The sequence below is a fragment of the Hemibagrus wyckioides genome, linkage group LG14 (assembly GCF_019097595.1).
Source record: "Hemibagrus wyckioides isolate EC202008001 linkage group LG14, SWU_Hwy_1.0, whole genome shotgun sequence".
Lineage (NCBI taxonomy): Eukaryota > Metazoa > Chordata > Actinopteri > Siluriformes > Bagridae > Hemibagrus > Hemibagrus wyckioides.
Window position 1 is genome coordinate 14764651 of NC_080723.1, and position 20122 is coordinate 14784772.

Here is a 20122-nt window from a genome sequence, read left to right on the forward strand (position 1 = left end):
GGTCTTGCACTCAAGTGTGTGTGTGTGTGTGTGTGTGTGTTATCATTCTACACAACATGTCCATGCAGGACCTATATGTGTTGGTAAAGGGCTAATATTTGCCCCCCTCCCATAAGTCACACAGATGATGTCTGTGGGTATGTTAATCACATGTTCACAAGTAGGATCATGTTTTTTTTTGTTTTGTTTTGTTTTGTTTTGTTTTTTGCCATATTAACTAAGCCTTTTTAAACCTAAATATTATTGCAAGTGTATGACACTGTAGTGCAGTAGGTAGTGTAGACACCTCACAGCTACAATACACCTGCTTTGATCATGAGTTATTTTGATTAATTATTTTGATTGCATGTTAAAATTGTTATTGTCATGTTTGTCACATGGCCTTTATGTAGCTAATGCAAATGTATGACTTGATTTAAACAGGGAAGTATTAGAAGTGCAGGTTGAAATTGAAGTGCTCCAACAACAAAGCTGTTAATGTAGTTGATAAGGGAAAGTAAAATACATGTATGCTGTGTACAAAAATGTTGTGTACTGTGCAAATATGATATAAGATTTCTGGTAGAGAATATTGTGCAGAATAAAGAGCTTTGATTTCTATTTGCCAAGCCTCTTTATTTGTATTGGCAGTATTGGCCGCTAGGTGGTGATGTTACGATATGTGTGTACCACGTGTCTTTAGAGGTCAGAGTTGAAACTGCAGGAACTTGACAGCGTGTTTCTGTTGTTATGCTCCATATGGTTTTCCTGTCATAGTATAAACAGTCTGAAAGGTATTTAATCTTTATGATGATATTTTAGACGATTTATGGTAATACTTAGTAGGATGGCGATTTTTGATTTTGTGCGAGTAAAACTATCTGGCTTTTTGACTTAGCACAGCTAGCATAATTACATGTGTATGTACTGAATGATGAATGTTTCGTGTTGTTTACAGAAATGAGAAACTTAAAGCTGCTGAAATGTGTGCGCATGTCGGACCTACAGAGCCTAGGCTCTCCTCAGTGTGTTTCTGTGAGGATAGACACAGAAACATTACTGATCGCCTCTCAGTTCTCCATCACAGAGTACGACCCCAGGACAGGACAGGTAACACTAAAATCAGCAATGTCCATCATCTCTAGTGTCCACCTAGTTCCCCATCCTCACTGTATCACACACTGATTCTGCTGTTTGATTACAGAACCTGTTTGCACTCGGTTGCCCACGATGCACTTTATATGGCGTTCAGTTCTTAGCTCCATGTTGTTTATGAAGCACCATGATCTTGGAGAAACGTTGTTTTATTTCACTATATACTGCATTAGCTATGTATGGTTGAAATGACAGTAAAAGCTTCTTGACTTGACTTGAGATGCTTTGTGAATCTGATTTTCAGTGTTCTTGTGTTTAGGTATTGAATGAAGTGTCTCTAACCACGGAGAACTATCTCTCAGAGGATGGCAGCGGGGTTGTTTTGGGCATTCAGGATCTGCCTGAACAGGAATCTGCTTGTGTGGCCACTGCCCAGGGTGATGTCATCCTGTGGAACCTTAACACTAATCAGGTATTCATACTGACCCCTGCACAGCTTACCACATTACTTTACAAAAAGTAAGTGAATTGAGATTTGCCTAAGCACTTCTCAGTAATTAATGCTGTTTTGGGAACATTTGATGCTGCATCCCAACTGTGACAAATTTGTGGTCACTCACACAGTGCAGAGATGAGCATTAAACCAAGATTTGTCTGAATATTTAATAACCGGGAGTGGACAGATTGATAACCCAGAGCAACAGCATCATAAGTCTGGCCTAGTTATTTTTTTATTCATAGTCTCTTTTTGTGTAATCAGTCACACCTAAGCACTTCGACTAAAAAGACTATAACATGCAGTGTGAAGACAGAACACAACCAATGATAGCTAAAGCATTAGTAACTGACTCCATTAAAAATAGTTAAAACAAGATAATAGTCCTGTTTTCCTTTCCCTTAGACTGTATTAATGCCCTCAACTATGTTATTATACTCAAACATTGCAAAGGTGAGCATTAAACTGAGGCCAGTGTCAATGTGGGGATATATAATTCAAGCAAAACTGTCTGGAGAATAGCATATTATCTCCTATAAAGGAATAAAACACAACAGGACATGCTGTTACAGGAAAATATCTAACACCAGGTAGTGTGATGCAGCTGAAGCGAAGCATCTGACAGTTGGTGTGTTTTTTTTTTAAACATCTTTTTATAGTTATGTTTAATGTTGGGGAACGTCCGTGAAACTAGTTAGTTCCCTTTATCACTTTTTCTTCTCTTTCTTGTCAATAATTTAAAAAATTCCAGATGTTTTTTCCCCTTACCTTAAAGAAAATAACCATAGCAAAGTTTACTATTATTATTTTTTTATATAATGAAATCAATAAATATATACAGACACACACTATTTGGCTTGTTACCAATATATTTGTCATCCAAAGAAGATCATTATAATCTTTATTCTTAGGACATTATTCAGCTTGTTGTTCCCCATGAGCTGGAAAAAAAAAAGGCTTTAATGGAGCTATTTACAGGAAACTCACTGTGCTGCCTTCACTGGTTGAATTTATGCCACTTGTAAATAACTTGAGAATAGCCATGTTGGAAGTTGTTCCTGTGATATCTGAATTTATATTACTGTCTGTGTATTTTTATGTTGCTTTTATGCTATATTTATTGTTTTGTCTTCAAATTTGTTTCCATTGGTGCCTTCGACTACTTTTCCAGGCCACACTTGTAGAATAGATTTAATCTAAATGAGGGTTTATACAGCTTAAATAAAGGTCACTGCTTCCACCACCACCACTACCACTGTCACCAATGTCCACTTTATTAGGAATGCCAGAAAAACTTTAGAGACTGTTGTGTGTGAAATTCCCTAGCAGTTTATGCAACACTCATCATGCCCTTATGGTAGCAGCATCCATGCCACGATCACAGAGGTCACACTTTCTCTTCATTCTGATGTGTGATTAACTAAGCTCTTGACTTAAATCTGAATGATTGGGCTGCTGCTACATGATTGGCTAATTAGATAACAGCATGAATGTGCAGGTATACAGGTGTTCCTAATAAAGTGGACGGCGAGTGAACACATGAGCATATTTCCCTACATGTAAGTTACATTAAAGTATTTCTGTGTTAAATTTGGAATTTTCATTTCAAATAGCATCAAATGAGTGTTACCTTGAGAGTACCTGTAGCCATCCTGCTTCTCTCTCGTCATGTGAATGTGGATATTTGTGTGTTTTGGTAGCTGGAGTGTGTGGGGACTGTGGATTCTGGACTCACTGCCATGAGTTGGAGTCCAGACCAGGAGCTTGTGGCACTCTGCACAGGTCTGTCACTGAGTGATATTTCTACCAACTATAATGGATTAATTACACAGACGTGTGATTGCGTTATGTGCTGTTCTGATCTTTAGGTCAGGAGACAGTCATCTTAATGACTAAAGACTTTGAGCCCATAACTGAGGTGGCCATTCAGCAGGAGGAGTTTGGAGAAGGTGGGACTTTTACATGTTCAGAGCTTAGAGAAACATTTTCTTTGTGTTTTTAATGTACCAATGAATCTGTTGTATTTGTGCATCAGGAAAATTCATCACGGTTGGATGGGGTAAGAAGGAGACGCAGTTTCACGGCTCAGCGGGAAAGCAGGCTGCACAGAGGAAAGCTGCAGTAAGATTTCATTATCAGTGTGTTAATGTAGACCCGAATATACTAACCAGACAATTGTCAAATAATTTATTATAAACTATAGTATTCATTGCGGTTTGTATGTTCTCATGTATTACAATTCAAATTTCTGCTGCATGTCATGTAAGGAAGTGCAGCCTGCAGTGCCATGGGATGACCGCATGCCGAGGATCACGTGGAGAGGAGATGGGCAGCTCTTTGCAGTTGGCTCCATCTGTCCTCAGACAGGCAAGTGGTTTGCATTTTAATAATTCAGGGTGCACAAATAAATAAGCTGGAATAAATACATTATATGTCTGAGCTACTTATTAGTTATTCATAGCCACTGTTAATACGACAAAACATCAGTCCCTGACTTTTAATGTGCTTGATTAAAAAATTTGTTAAAACCAAGATAGTATGCTCTCCTTTCACTTAGTCTGTATTAATGCGCATAAGCTCACCATAGGTTATTATTTCACATTTACCTACAACATTTAATCCTAGTCAGATTTCCACCAGCCAAAACATGGGACTAAGAAGCACGCTGGGCTAGTTTTGTACAGATTTGTAGATTTGTGCTTTTTTGTTGTTTCAGGGGCTCGAAAAGTCCGAGTTTGGAACAGAGAGTGTGTCCTGCAGGCTACCAGTGAAGTTGTCAACGGCCTTGAAGAAGCTCTATGCTGGAAGTAAGAGCTTTGAAGTAATCACACTGCTATGCTGATGCATTTTAGTCGTAATAAATGACCGCCTTAAGATTTAGGACCAGATTGATCACTGCACATGTTTGCTATTGGTTTTTATTCTAGTTAATGTATCATTTGTAGTAGTGACTGTACTAAATGTGCTCTAGAATGTATAACTTAAAAAAATTTTAAAATTGGGACATTTGTGTAGTAACCATATGGTGCCTTCACATATGCAGCGACAAAGCGATTAGAGATCATTTATTTTCAGTGAGAGCTTGTGTCTTCCAGCAACATAAGCCGCAGCAACTGTTGGTGATTAGATGTGGTCGTGTCAAAATAAAGTAGCGACTCAAATATGAAGCGACTTGACCAAAGGGGATGAAGACAGTATAAGAGCACACAATGCTTCTCCTTCATCTCGTATGATATTATGCATATATACACTGCTGAGTTTTATACACAAACACCAAATCTCCTTCCAGAATGTTTTATTTTAGCTCCAAGAAAACATATTCGTTGTAACGTGTAATGCTAGTTGCGCCGATAAGTAGTTACTATGGCAACCAGTAGTGACCTCCTGATGACCTTAGAGTACACTGACTGATGACTTAGATCAGTGATAATATTGCTGTATGTGCGAGTCTGTATTATGTTGTGGCCTAACATTCCTGTGTGTGGTTCAGACCTTCAGGTAGCCTGATAGCCTGCACGCAGCGGCACCCTAACAAATACAGTGTTGTGTTTATGGAAAAGAATGGCCTGCTGCATGGAGACTTTACTCTACCGTTCGCCAAGGACCAGGTTAAGGTGGGCCATGATTCATCATTACGCTGTAGAGGACACAGAGTACAGCTTTATTCTAATACTGGACGAACAGTGGCTGTTTTTGTGTATGGGTGCGTTAATGTATGTAAAAGTGTATCATGTGTTTCAGGTGAAGGAGTTGCTTTGGAACAGTGACTCCACCGTTCTGGCTGTTTGGCTTGAGGATCTGACCCCAGGAGTGAACAGCAGCCCTAACACATACAGTTAAATATGACTTAACATTTCTTTTCTTCTGGTGAATTATTTGTAATTACACTAATGTTTTTACTGTCAGTTTCTGTTTCATCAAATCTGTGTCTCTCTCTCTTTTTCTTTCTTTCTTTTTTTTAGTTCAGTTATGGACAGTAGGGAATTACCACTGGTACCTAAAACAGAGTCTGCATTTTGGAAGAGAGGCCTCAAAGGCTCCAGTCTGTATGTGTTGGGACCCTGTGAAACCTCTCCATCTCTACCTGCTGAATAATGACTGGAGCACTTGCACGTATGTCTGGAGCTGGAGCACAGATCGCAGCCAAGGATATGATTCACATGATAATGCCAATGTGGCAGTGATTGATGGAGGTGAGAGACTCCAAGCTTTCTTAGGATTAAGTTAGGTGTCTGTGGTGTCCTATCATTCTGCTGTTGTAGCCTAGGCATTGCACACTTGTTTTCACTGCTTCACCTGGACCACTTGAAGGAAAAGTTTATGATGAGTTTAATAATTGAGGCGCTAATTTGGCTTTTTTTTTTTGGTTGTTAGTGTGAGAAGACTCACAAACATACATAACAACACACAGGTTCTCTCATTAGCTTGTAAAAACAAAATAGCAAGAGCTTCTTTTCTCACACACACCATTTCCTAGAGATCTTCAGTGTCGTATTAATGAGAAAATCCATCCTAGACGTAGTGCAGACAGCAAACACAGTTCAAAATGCAGTGCAGCTATACAGTGCAGTTGCGCTCTACTGAGTTACGGCAGAGACTTGACTTGGTTAGTTAATGATGTCCGAGATGTAGTTTATTGGCGTCGATGGCAGGAGTAACATGAGAGTAACATGAAAACTTTGGATCATGAGTTGCTTGAGCAGAAAGTAAGGCAGCTGGAAAACTGAAGCACTAAAACCCTGCTGCATCGCTGTCTTTAGACACAGATTCATTCTTACTGATGCCTTGAACTGCATTGTGGGTGATGTATCATTTGTCGCAGTGTTGATGAAAGGACTAAAAATGTCACGTCAGAACGTTATCTATCTATAAATCTTTGACGCCATTGAAGATTGCTTGTTAATTATAAAGATCATTATGTCACCTAGTCATTCAGGATGGATTTTTTAACGGTGGGACTAAATAAAACAAAAATTACCTTCCTATTGCTGACTATACCTTTAATGTCAGCATAAATGTATACTGTAGATATATACATATAACCATCTTGCCCAGGTCTTTTAAATCTTTTCCACCCTTATGTCCTCCTTGTCTTACAGATAAAGTTTTGGTGACCACATTTCGTCAGTCTGTGGTGCCTCCACCCATGTGTTCCTATGAGTTGCAGTTTCCTGCTCCTGTCAACCTGGTCACCTTCCACGCACAGCCTCTGAGTACCAATGAGTTTGCAGCGTTAACAGCAGACGGGTGTTTGCACATCGCAGGCCGAGGTGTGCTGATAGAAAAATAAATGACAAAAATAAATAAAGCATTTGTTTCTTCTTTTTCAGTATGGTGTGTGTCAGTGGTCATATTCATGCTTTGTCTGGATCTGAAAGCAAATAAGTAAATTTTCTCCTTTCTCATTCAGGCAGTGAAGATGCCAGTGAGCCTGAGAAGGATGCATCTGGATTTAGAGTCGTTTCTAAACCACTGGTTTTGCGAAAGACATACAGGTTAGATTACTATACTGTCAATGTTTTTGTTTTTACTGTTGTTGTTATTCCTGTATTCCCGGTAGTGTGTTTGTGTTTGTGTGTGTGTTTGTTTTAATGCTGATTGTACTTTGTATGTAGTGTTGCAGTAGCCCAAGAGGGGATTCTGTCCCTGCGTCTGCTGCTCTGGCTGAGAGAGGATATGTTTGTGGCAGTAGCGTGTGGAGTTGAACTAAACCAGTCACGTTTACTCATACTGACCCCAGCAGAGACCCAGAGCTCAGAACTCACACTGGCCATCAGGTACAGACCAACATCTCAAATCCTGCACTTCTTTGTGTTTACCTTTATGCCAGGAAACACAATTTCATATGCTGCACATCAGGGTTGAAATGCTGCTGTTTTGGTTTCATCCCTGTAATTTTGTCTGGGTGTTAAATCAGGTCCGAGGTTAAGGTTGAAGGTCATGTGATCAGCTTGTGCCACAGCTCTAAGAGCGACATCTTGGCTCTGCAGCTGGAGGATGGACAGATCAGGAGAGTAAAATGGGGTAAAAGATCCTATAGTACTACGGCTTATTCTTGATTCTGTTCTTTAACAGTGGAATATGAAAAATGGCAAAGAGTGTCCTCGCTCACAGATAACACAGAGTTATTATAACTAATATAAAGTACAACTACAAATCACATACCTAAACTAAATTAATGTAGTAAGATTAAATAATAATTATAATTAAATGTCTCCAAACACACACACTGCCTCCAAACTGAACTAAAATAAAACAAAAACAATTGGTTTAATTGTCATTTATGCCGTTGCATCACTCACGGGCAGGAAGTGTGTGAGTGTTTATAATATTTCTAATAATTTTAGTGGCTAACAGTGGATTTTTAATCACCACATATATTTTTGAATTGCTTTGATACTATAATTAGTCCAGCAGTATAGAAATTATGCAATTCTTTATTGTTCAGACTCTGCAGAGATAGCAGTGACCGAATGGAAGGATTCTTTAGAGTTCAGTGTTAACTTTCTGCAGCCATGCGTTCAGACATCTCTGTGTACCATCAACGGAGAGGTAACAATACAGGAAAGACATTTTGCTTTGTCATTCTCTGATTATGTCCCTTGTTACGTATGCATTCGGATGTATTGTGTCTCTCTGCAGGAGCATTTAGTAGGTCTGACCGAAAGATCCCATCTCTACATCGGTAACAGTGTGGTATGTATGAGTGATCTAAAATCTCTTTATAACAACACCACAAGTAAAGATTTTAACAGCCTGGCTAGTCACGGCTTGCTGGATATTTTATTTTAGTTAACAGGTCAGTTAATTAACCTCATTCAAAAGAGTTTCTTGGGAGAAAGAAACAGCACTACATAAATAACATGGATTTGACACAGACAGAGATGAAGAGATTTAGTCACGTTTATATCTGATTAAAAGACCGTTCTCTTCCACAGATCGCTTCTAATATTTCCTCCTTTGTGGTGAATGACGAGTTCCTTCTTCTCACCACACACTCACACACCTGCCGTTGCTTCCGCCTGACCACATTGTCAATCAAAGGTAAGAGACCAAGTATGACTTATTGTTTACTTCCTTCCTATAAAGCAGCAATGTTAAAAAACAGAACAACAACGATGACGTTTTATTCACTGAAGAGCAACATATTGCCCATTTTAATACTTTAATAGCGAATCTAAATGTCCGCAAAACAAGTTCCTCTTATCACAAGCCTCTTCTGGTTCTCTCTGTCATGAAGAAGAAAACATCTCACCTTGTTGTGATGGCAAGACTCGTACATTATCGAACATTACACATTATGTTTATTTTAAAATGTGTTTTATGTGGTGCATCTGATGTACAAGACCCTGTGGTAGTTAGAATAGGAACAATGGTGTATGAGAACTGGGTATCAGAGCTGCTGTTGTCGAGATTTATTCCAGACCTTCTGAACAGGTGAGATATGAGAATTCACCAGTGCTGAAAATTGGCCTGTTCACAGTATTTTGTAATTTTTATTCAACTTTTTGTAAATGTACTTGTAAAAAGAGTAACGCTTACATTGACCCCATGCATTGAGCATGCTAGTGAGCATTATACAGTATAAAGCTGCACTTTATAGCCAGACGTTTGAGAACACCTGACGATCGCACCCATATGCGGATCTTCCCCAAACTGCTGGAAGCAGACAATTGTGTAGAATGTCTTAGTATGCTGTAGATTATTCAATTCTCTTCATTGAAACTAAGAGGCCAAAGTGAGTTCCATGAAGACATGTGGCCTACACAAAGCCCTGACCTCAACCCAGTTTGGAACACCTTCCCAGAAACGGAGGACTAAATCTAGACAAACACACGGATCATGATGGTCAGGTGACCACAAACATATGCCATTTTGTAGTTTAAATAGCGTGAGTAGTGTGTTCATACTGAAAATTTCCTTGAGTGTAGAATGTTGGGCAGTTTATTCATGCAACAGTTATAGCTCTGGATACACAGTGGAAGAGGGGCGGGGCTACCACATACTTCTGGATGCCCAAAAAAATTCGGTATGCTCGATGACATGCTGGTGGACAAGGCATCTTAGAGATGTATTTTAAATTAGCTCACTTTGTGTGATTTGATGTCGTTTGCTATCAACTGGGAAACGGCTTCCAGCTTATTAAAAAACCTTTACTATTAATTCATTAGATGGTATTGCATTGAGTAAGTCCATAGTGTATAAACTAGTACATCATTTGGGACACTGCTTATATTTTAGTCCACTCTATACATGTATATTGATGGAATAACAAAACAAAAACAGATCTGGCTTTGCCATGGTTATTTAATGGAATAATGCGATATTGTACTGTTGTTTAGGAGTAACAGTACGGTCATTATTCATCGTGCAATATTGTATCTCTGAGCAAGAATAGATGATGGAGCTTTCAACTTCACATTCTTTCTAAACTCTGTTGCTGCAGATATGCAGACGGCTTTGAGTTCAGAAGCAGCTCAAAATGATGAGAGTGTGCGCAGGGTGGAGAGAGGATCTCGCATCGTTACTGTGGTGCCTCAGGACACCAGACTCATCCTCCAGGTTTAGTACTGAACTCAACTCGTGCCCACCCATCATTCCTGCTGCCTGTCAGCTCCTATTTTTCAGACTTGTTTTCTAGACAGAAAGTCATTAACTGTATCTGTAGGTGTAGAGATGACACACTGAGTTTAAGAGAAAATGACTGGGATGTGAATTCCTGATCATTTTAGATTATCCTTGATAACAGGCTGTGCGCATTTTCTTCTTTCTCCAGATGCCCCGTGGTAACCTAGAAACCATCCACCATCGAGCTCTTGTGTTGGCTCAAGTCAGGAAGTGTCTCGATGAGTATGTGGTTTTTTAATAAATCGTAAAGAGCATAACATTCATGAGTTCACCTTTTCAGAGTAAGTAAATGTTGAAATTTCATCAAGTTCAAAAGAGTTTGAAAGGTCTCTCAATATTCCAGGCTGAAATTTAGAGATGCATTCGAATGCATGAGGAAGCTGCGGATCAACCTGAACCTAATCTACGACCACAATCCCAGCGTGAGTGATCTCATTCAAGTGATTTCCTCTCATTTGATTTAGTGTAGTAACCTTATACTCTTTGATTCACAGGCGTTCTTGGAGAATGCAGAACTGTTTCTGAAACAGATTGCCTCAGTCAGCTACATCAACCTTTTTCTTACAGAGCTCAAGTAAGTGCCTTTCTGCGCGTACAGTGTCATGCTGTATTTGTGTAAATTTCATTGTAAGCATGATAGGACTTTTTAATTGATAGAGAAGAAGATACTACCAAGACAATGTACCTGTGTCCGGCGAATTCTGCATGCCAGTCTGCTTCAGTAACAGCGAGAGAAGGTCATGGGAGGAGGAAAGTCGACACTGTCTGTGATGCTCTGCGATCTGCCATGGAGACTCTTGATCCACATAAGTATGTTCTTTCAAAGTTGTTCTTTGGCTTCTTTGGCTGCTCTTTGGCTTCTTTGGCTGCTCCCTGTTCAGAGTTAGCACAGAGGATCATCCGATTTTGATTTGGATCAGGTTTTACGCCTGATGCCGCTCCTGATGCAATCCTCCTATTTTATTTATCTGGGCTTGGAACTGACACTGAGAGTTAACACCTCAGTGGCTGAGTTGGTTCCCTGCCCAGGAATCAAACCTAGTCCACAGTGGTGAAAGAGAAACCAGGGAGCTTATGCTCTTCTAAAGTAATATTCCATGAATAAAAAAAATCAGCCTTTTCCTGTGAGGAAAAAAGACAGAGTTTTTTCTCTGTACTCTTCAATAAAATTATAAGTAAATGATTTGTGTTATTTACAGCATTTGGCAGATGCCCTTATCTAGAGTGACTTACTTACTTACACCAATCAGGCATAACATTATGAGCACTGACAAGTGAATAACCCTGATTATCTCCTCATCATGGCACCTGTTAGTGGGTGTGATATATTAGGCAGCAAGTGAACATTTTGTCCTCAAAGTTGATGTGTTAGAAGCAGGAAAAATGGGCAAGCGTAAGGAGTTTGAACGAGTTTGACAAGGACCGAATTGTGCATTTATATGACTTGCTGTTTATGACTAAACATTTATAGTATGACCACATACTTCAGCTGACCACTAATGAGCATTTCGATTGTTTTTTTTTTTTCCTCTCACAGATACTGCTTGTGCATTTTAACATCCCACGTGAGGAAGACGACACCAGAACTAGAGATTGCTCTACAGAAGGTCCATGAATTGCGTGGTAAGAATTAGGGGATGAGTGATGTGTTAAAAAAAAATAAATAAATGAGGATGCATAAAGTCTTTCATATTCATTATACACAATATGTATGTAAATACTGCAGCTTTTAAAACAAATAATAGTTCCTCCCGGTGTCTGATTTTTGATTAGTGTGTTTGTAAAGTTAAAGTTTGTAAAGATTTTTGATTAGTGTGTTTCTAAAGGGTTCCAGTAGACAGTTTATCATGGAAAAAGGTGAAATGAAACTGAAAAAAAAGTATATGTAAATGACAGCTACTCATTGCTATGTAATAATGGAAACACTCAGGGTTATAAGAGTTGACAATACATAAAATACTTTATGTAAGCACGAGTGAGAATGGTGACATTTCAGTAGCGTCTTCCTTATTTTTTGGCCGCTAGAGGGCAGTAAGAGCTCTCTGTGAGCACAGGACACTGAGTTTTGCAACACACTGGGAATAATGGAACACTAAGTCATATTGTGCGATTATGATGTGAGCTTATGAGTAAATGCGTATTTTAGGCTGCTGTTTACAGCCCCAGTATTTATTACCTTGAACCTTTTCCACATTTTGTAGTATAACAACCTGTTAGTGAAATGGACTTAAAGGAGAAGTTTACTTCCAGAACAAAAATTGACAAATAATTTACTCACCCCTTTCTCATCCAAAATGTTCATGTCTATCCTTCTTCAGTTGTAAAGAAATTCTGTTTTTCGAGGGAAACATTTCAGGATTTTTCTCCGTATAGTGGACTTCAGTGGTGCCCACGAGTCTGAACGTCCAAAATGCAGCTTCAAAGAACTCTGAACAATCCCAGCCGAGGAAGAAGGGTCTTATCTAGCCAAACTATTGGTCATTTTCTTAGAAAAATAAATAAAATAAAAATATTGTATACTTTTTAACCACAAAAGGCATTCTGAAATGTTTTCCTCAAAAAACATAATTTCTTTACGACTGAAGAAAGAAAGACACAAACATCTTGGATAACACGGGGGTAATGAAATTATTTGTAAATACTTGTTATGCAAGTGAACTTTAATTTATGTTATGTAGTATGTCATGATTCTATACAAAATAGCCCATAATATTGACGTTTTTGTAGAGTCAGTCAAAAAAATATAACCTTGTTTAATACTTATGATAAATCATAATTTCTTTTATTTGCAAATGATTTTGCAAGCTATGTTGCTTTGTGTTTAAGTAAACATTTTGTCTGTGTTAATTTTTGTGTGCATAAAATATCAGCCAGTATTATAATTTGCCGAAATCATTAAATTATTCAAATCTGTAATCACTCCAGATTTTATATGTTTGCATTTGTGAATGTTAACCTTCTGATTTATTATTATTGTTGTTATTATTATTATTATTATTAGTAAACCCACCCAGTGCAGAAAAGGCAGTGAGTGCAGAGGAGGCTCTGAAGTATCTCTTATTCCTGGTCAACGTTAATGAGCTGTATGAGCACTCTCTGGGAACCTATGACTTCGACCTGGTGCTGATGGTAGCAGAAAAGTCTCAGAAGGTTGGGGATTTTTCCGTGTAAAAAAATGTTTCCGTTTGTAAAAACATAACTTAATAGAAGAGCTGAGGGGAAATCTTATCTTTCTCTTCTATCTTTTATCATCTCTAGGACCCCAAAGAATATCTTTCCTTCCTGAACATGCTGAAAACCCTTGAACCAAATTACCAGCGCTATACTATAGACAAACACCTGAAGAGATACAAGAAGGCCTTGCATCACCTCAGCAAGTGTGGTGAGAGATTACACAGTCTGAATGAAGGTTAAGATTACAAATAGAAAACATATAAACACAAGAGTTTAAGATTTCTCTCTCTCTCTCTCTCTCTCTCTCTCTCAGATGAGGAGCACTTCACTGAGTTATTAAACTTGGTGAAGGATCAGAAGCTGTACACTGAAGCTCTGCAGCTCTACTCTGCAGACAGTCAGCAATACCAGGTTACTTCTCCTATAAATGCTGATTATATAATACGTTTAGATCCGTGGCTTAAATGTTCCCTACTATCACTGTCTACTTGCTTATGGGATCTTTTGTGAAATTGTGTACTGTGTTTAAATGATCTTTGAAGGAAAATCTGAATGAATTGCTAGTTTGTATTATGGTCTTAATATATCAGTTGGCAGATATTAGTAATATGTGACATAATCCAGCATCTGGGTGACTCCATCAAAGGTAACACAGATGCCATCCTTTAAGGTTCCTACAGAACCTAGCCTCCGTACATTAGCTCTATTTCATTCAGGATACACAGGTAGAAGCTCTGAATTGATGTGATGTAATTGTAATAGCAAGAATGCATTGAACAGCACCTTGACTGTTTTTAGATGATTATCAGAGGATTATAAATCATGATCATTTAGACTGTTGACAGTGGATGGAACAGCGCCTTGCATAATTATCCCTGCCATTTTTGTTCACATAAAGTGAGATGATTCAAAATATTAAGATCCAGATAGATGTGCAAAGCAGATAGAGACACATTCCAGAAGACAAAAGTGGTTCTACCAAGTATTGAGCCAGGGGTCAATACTTATGCAACCAACAAATGTCTGAAAAATAATTAGCATTTTCATATTTCATATTTTGTGTAAATAAAATCAAAATAAAAATCCCTAGAAACACTAGAAACCGAAGCTTGTGTGAAGTCATTATTATATTATAGGTGCTATAGCCATGAAAGCAGTACTGAAGCTTCTGAAGAGTCTGAGGGTGTTAGGGAGAGGTCAAAGGGGTGACACTTGCATAAGAGACCATATGTTCTATAGCCACCATTGATATTCAGATTCCATGCACAATGGCTTGACTTAATGGCTTAGAAGGCATTCACATATGGTGCTCATTTGAATAATCACATCCCTGAAGGGTGTTGAGTTCACGAATAACTCTAACCTGTCTGTGATGTCATCAGGCGCTAAGTGTGGCCTACGCTGAACACCTGTTGGAGGATCAGCAGGCTGAGCTGGCAGGGTTGTTGCTATGGCGATGTGGAGAGATGCCCCGTGCTTTGCAGGCCTTCATCAGTTGCACCAGCTGGAGACACGCCCTCGCTGTGGCGACACACATCCCTGTGCCGCCCACACAGCTGACACAGCTTGCACGAGATCTAGCAGGTATTGTGTGTGTGTGTGTGTGTGTTCAGCAAAGCATTTAACCTCATAATAGCCCATGCTAGTTAGGATCTAATACCTCAGAAAATATACCAAATAAAATAAATGCATAAAGCTGATTATCCTGAATCTTTACAATCAGTGCACAAATGGTGTTATTGTGATTAATGGCAGTAAAATAGATTATTGGGTTTTTTTTTATAATGTTTTTTATCTTTTAGAGAAGCTTCTAGAAATGAGAAGACATACAGAGGCTGCTCTGCTGCTGGAGCAGTATGCTAAGGTGAGAGTAATCTTATCAGCTCCTTAAATTTCCCCTCACTGCTTTTTATCTCCAGGATTCTTGCTGTGGTGTAGCTGCTTGGCCCTGGCTGCTGGAATATTCCTCCATGTTATGCATTTTTCATCCTAATCTCTATCTCCTAGTTTTTCCCTATACTGAGAAAAGAACAGAAAACCTGTTTACTTAAACCCTATTAAAGGCATTCAGGCAAAAACATGAGTTTAAAACAGCCGTTGCAGTCCTGGGATGCCATTCAAGTTGTTTTTGGTTGTTTTTTTTTTAGCTTTATCCCACTTTCTAACACTAGAACCATTACATTTTTTCCAGATGATATTTTTACTTGGAGATACATTGACTTAATTGGAAAGTCACCCAACCACATGATCTCTAAAAAAAATTGTTCAATTTCTGAAAGGGCAATTTATACAGATTTAGGGCTTAATTCACACTGACCATGGATTGGTAATTAGATAAATAGTTCTATATAAATGTGTCAGGGTTTTTACCGTTTTCTTATTGCTGGGAAATACGTCTATGGTAATGACCCATTCTAGAGGTATGGTAGAGAGAGATAAGACCAGTGGTGTCCAATTCTATTCATAAAGGGCCAGTGTGGAAGTGCAAGTTTGCATTCCAAACAAGCATAAGCCAGACCTCATAGTACTCTGAAAGCCAAGTTCAACTGATTAAACAGATGTGGCTTCTGCTTGATTGGAATGAAAAGCTGAACCCACACCGGCCCTTTGCGGATAAGATCACCTGGATATAACAGAGGAAATATTGGCGTGATTCTTTATTTAATGGGCTGTTCTGCAATTTGTCATGTAATTTATGATTATAATTATGTTTAATGTGGTGGAATATTAGTTCCTGATAGCACTTATTTTATAGCAGCTATAAACCGTCACTAGCATCTATTTTCTTCTTTGAGTTTAATGAGACAGACAAAGCAGCTTGTAATGAGAAGTCCTGTTTGTAAAAGTTAAAATTATCTCTGACCGTTACAAAATGCTGACACTGGAGACTCCTTCCAAAAATGTATGAATATAAACGTCTCATTTCTATACATTTCTGTATTGGACTCTATGACCTTGTACATTACATATATGCATATATTTACATATCATGGTGAAATAAATATAAATTGTGGTAGTATTTTGTATGTATTAATTTAAAAGCAGTGTATGGTGGTATTTTCAGGACTGTGAGGAGGCTATTTCTGCCCTGATTGAGGGTGCTGCCTGGGAGGAAGCTCTTAGGCTAGTGAGTAATTTGTGGCTTTAATTTTACATTTGTGCATTTTTATTTTTAATGTAAAACTTTTAATCTAAAACTACATTTCTTATCTTTTTATTTTATTTACTTGGATTTTTAATCTAATGTTTATTTCCTTATTACAGATTTACCTTTACAACAGACCTGACATAATTGAAACCAACCTGAAACCTGCACTATTGGATGGTACTATACATTTTTCACCCTTAGCTTTAATAAGTCTTAAACATTTACTATGTGTTTGTTCTCACCTCAAGCTTGATGTTTGTCCAATTCTGCTCAGCTCATAGTACTCAGATGGCCTTTGTGGACTCCCAGAGGGCTCTGTTCACACGCCATAAAAACAGACTGGCTGTAGTGAGAGAGCAGAAAGAGAAGGCAAGACTGGAGTTTGTTGGTAAGTACCACTATAAACTATGAAGCCATAAAATTTCTAGTTTATTGTAGACTTTTAGATGGAACACACAGGACCTATTTAGAGATGCCTTTTTATTTTCTTCCACTGTTTTTTCTCTCTGCTGCAGATGAGGACGGCCTGGACTGTGCAGACGCTGATCTCTATTCAGAAGCCAGCAGCGTCATGACCGGCAGCCGTGTCGGATCAAAGTACTCGCACAGCAACTCCCGCATCTCCTCGTGAGTATTCAGAAGTAATGAATTTGGGTCAGATGTTATACTCATCTTAGCATGGCCTAACAAGAGAGAGAAAAACATTTCCAGCACTGTTCGTTCATGCAGCCTGTTTGTTTGATCGCACTATTCTTGCCTCTCACCCCTTTGATATACATCCCATTCATGCACAGGATAGTTGAACACTTTGAAGGCAGTGCATCCTGTCATAAACTTAGCAGAGCATTTCTGAGGAATTCCTGGAAAAACTGACCAAGTGAAGCCATTCTTCCATATACCAGCCAGGCTGTGTAAACTCTAGAGACTGTTGTATGTGAAATTCCCAGGAGATCGGCATTTTATGAAATACTCAGACTAAGCCCATCTGGTACCACCAACTATGCCATGGTTAAAGTCACATTTTTCCCATTCTGATTTTTGTTGTGACCTGTATCTGTATGATTTTATGAGCTATGCTGCTGCCACATGATTGGCTGATTAGATAATTGCAAGAATTGTGCAGGTGTTCCTAATAAACTGGACAGTAAGTGTAGGTGCCAGGAATGTCTTTATTGTGAACAGCATGTTTTATTTCTTTCATAGTGTATTAGGCACAACATTTCCACTTGGCCATGACATTACTAGCAAATTTAGTTTATTTTACTGAAATATCTGAGGGAAAAAACACCTTGGTCTGAAACTTCAGAGGTATTTTTTCCTGGAGCTTAATGAGGAAAAATCATGTCTGTTTCCTCTGTAACTTGTTCGTCATGAAAGCCTGAGGCTAATCGCAGCTCTTTTACTCAGGAGATCATCTAAGAACCGCAGGAAAGCAGAAGGAAAGAAGCACAGCTTAAAGGAAGGAAGCCCCTTCGAGGACATCGCCCTTCTCCATGCCATTATCCAGATCATCCATGTCGTTGACAAGATGAGAGGTAAGACTGGAAATCACTTTTAGTTCTGCTCAGCTGAGTGAAAAGTGCTGCAGGATTTGTCCCAGTTCATGAGTTATAGATAAAGAACTGTCTCTTTGCTTGGTTTGACCTCCTTTGCTGGACCGCTGTGTTTGAGGTACTGGTCAGCTTTAATTTCTGCCACTAGCAGCAGAGATGAGAAACGTCACAACAGCCAGAGGCTCTTGACTTTTGTCAGATAAATGTTTTTTTAAGACAGGCTTTGACAGCAGCTTGGGAAACTACAGGTCTGCAGATTATTTTATATATTTATCATGTGCCTTTTTATATATTTATTTGCTTTTGTATGGAGCTGTGTTGTATCAGAGAAATAGCCATAACTGTAGCATGTGTTCTTTTTTTTTCCCTCTCCACAGAGGAGATCCACAGCCTCCTGAAGGCACTGGTACTGTTTCAGTTTGACAAGCTGGCCAGCAGCCTGCAGTCAGACTACAGTGAACTGCTCCAGCTCATCGACGCGAGCATCCCTGAGATCTGGCACGAAGGAATTCAACAAAGCCATACTCCAGTAAGAGTAATACACACAAGCACTTAGGTTTAGTGTTAGAGGTAGCTGAGGCGTTTGAAATATAAGCTTGTCAAGATCGATGTACTGGATATCCTGGTGCGTCAAAATGCCCGCTGCATAACAGTAATCTTTATTTGCACATAAGACTTGCAACCAACACCATTTATTATTAATACACATTATATAGAAAATAGTAATTTAATTCAGACAGCATTGCACACATTTATTTATACAGATAATCCAATAATTCATATTTTATGCCCGTTATTAATTGAAGCCAGAGATGTTGTTTTCCATTCGTAAATTTACTGAATAAATGACTGAGAATTTCATTTGAACCGTTTCAATTCAAGGCTAATAGACAAATAATTATCATTAAAAGGTACATTAACGTAATTATTAATATAACTTTGATAAATGTGGGTTGTGATTTTCAGCATTGTAACAAAAAACAAAAATCTATGCCTATGCTTCAGAGACCCCTTGGGATTCCCAGATCACACACTGAGAATGGCTGTATTGGATTTTGTAAATTCTTCCTCTGATAAGGCTTCAGAAAAAAAAAAAACGGCTCATCCCACTTCCCACTGTTCGAACAGACAAAAAAACAGGAGCTTTTCACTTTTCATGTCTTGCTGTTTGCTGCCTGCCCCTTTTATGGACAGCTCACATCTCCCTACTTGTTAAAGTGGTTCTGAAGTATAAACCAGACTTAGAACAAGCATATGGTCTGATAAAGAACAGAATGGCATTCTGAAGTATATCTTTCTTATTAATTATTGATATTCTGTTTGTATCTCATGAATCTGAAATCCACTGCCTCTCTGTTTTAGATCACAGGCCCCAATTCAACAGCCAACAGCATCATGGCTTCGTTTCAGCAGCCCAGACCCGTCACAGCTCCCCAGCAGGGTGAGTCCTCGTTAAAACAACACACTTATCACACACTATCTGAGCTGTGAATTAAAGAGCTGTGTGTTTCTCCCTCTCAGATGCAGAGATCCTCACACCACCCAAGATGCGTCAGGCTGTCAAATGGAAACTCTCGATCCTAGAGTAGTTCTTGTTTATAAGCTGTTTGCATATGTTTTACAGTATCATTAAATAATTAAATATCCTGAAAGCAAAATGACAATTTCATAACTCTTATATTTATGTGTGCAATACATATATGAAAGATTTTTGCATTATTTATAAAGCAGTGAAATGATTTATTGCTCTACAGTAGTGCAGCCGAGTTCCTCTATAATCGTAGTTGTATTTATTAAAGTGAAAGACACTTTCGGGTAAATAATCACTTCACCAGAGGAAAGAAAAGGACAGAATGTTGGTATGTTGGGAGCCTTGCATGAGTTTTCCATGCCACCTGGTCTCGCATCGAAGACTAGTGCTTTAATCCACATACCCTGAGACACAGAAGCACCATGACAAAGTGGGTTGTGCCTTTCAATGGGAAGAGTTTCAAGATTTTAATTTAACAGCACACCCTCACAAGTTTTATCATCTTGGCTAGAGGTCTG

At 38.7% G+C, this 20122-nt stretch overlaps 1 protein-coding gene across 1 annotated transcript; it reads left to right on the forward strand.

Annotated features, from left to right (window-relative positions):
• The first annotated feature begins 667 nt into the window (after positions 1-667).
• Positions 668-19731, forward strand: elp1 (elongator acetyltransferase complex subunit 1). The gene is made up of 37 exons (XM_058408391.1): positions 668-773; positions 938-1089; positions 1394-1546; positions 3271-3352; positions 3439-3519; positions 3606-3691; positions 3838-3937; positions 4287-4377; positions 5061-5184; positions 5312-5405; positions 5533-5763; positions 6670-6840; positions 6981-7065; positions 7186-7347; positions 7488-7594; positions 8019-8122; positions 8213-8266; positions 8509-8614; positions 10017-10132; positions 10347-10420; positions 10542-10620; positions 10693-10772; positions 10856-11008; positions 11736-11821; positions 13200-13348; positions 13457-13580; positions 13686-13783; positions 14755-14956; positions 15175-15236; positions 16437-16499; positions 16637-16697; positions 16795-16908; positions 17036-17147; positions 17928-18055; positions 18451-18602; positions 19436-19514; positions 19595-19731. The coding sequence occupies exons 2-37, from the start codon at positions 940-942 to the stop codon at positions 19660-19662; spliced, it is 3981 nt and encodes a 1326-aa protein (XP_058264374.1). The 5' UTR covers positions 668-773; positions 938-939; the 3' UTR covers positions 19663-19731.
• The last annotated feature ends 391 nt before the right edge of the window (positions 19732-20122 follow it).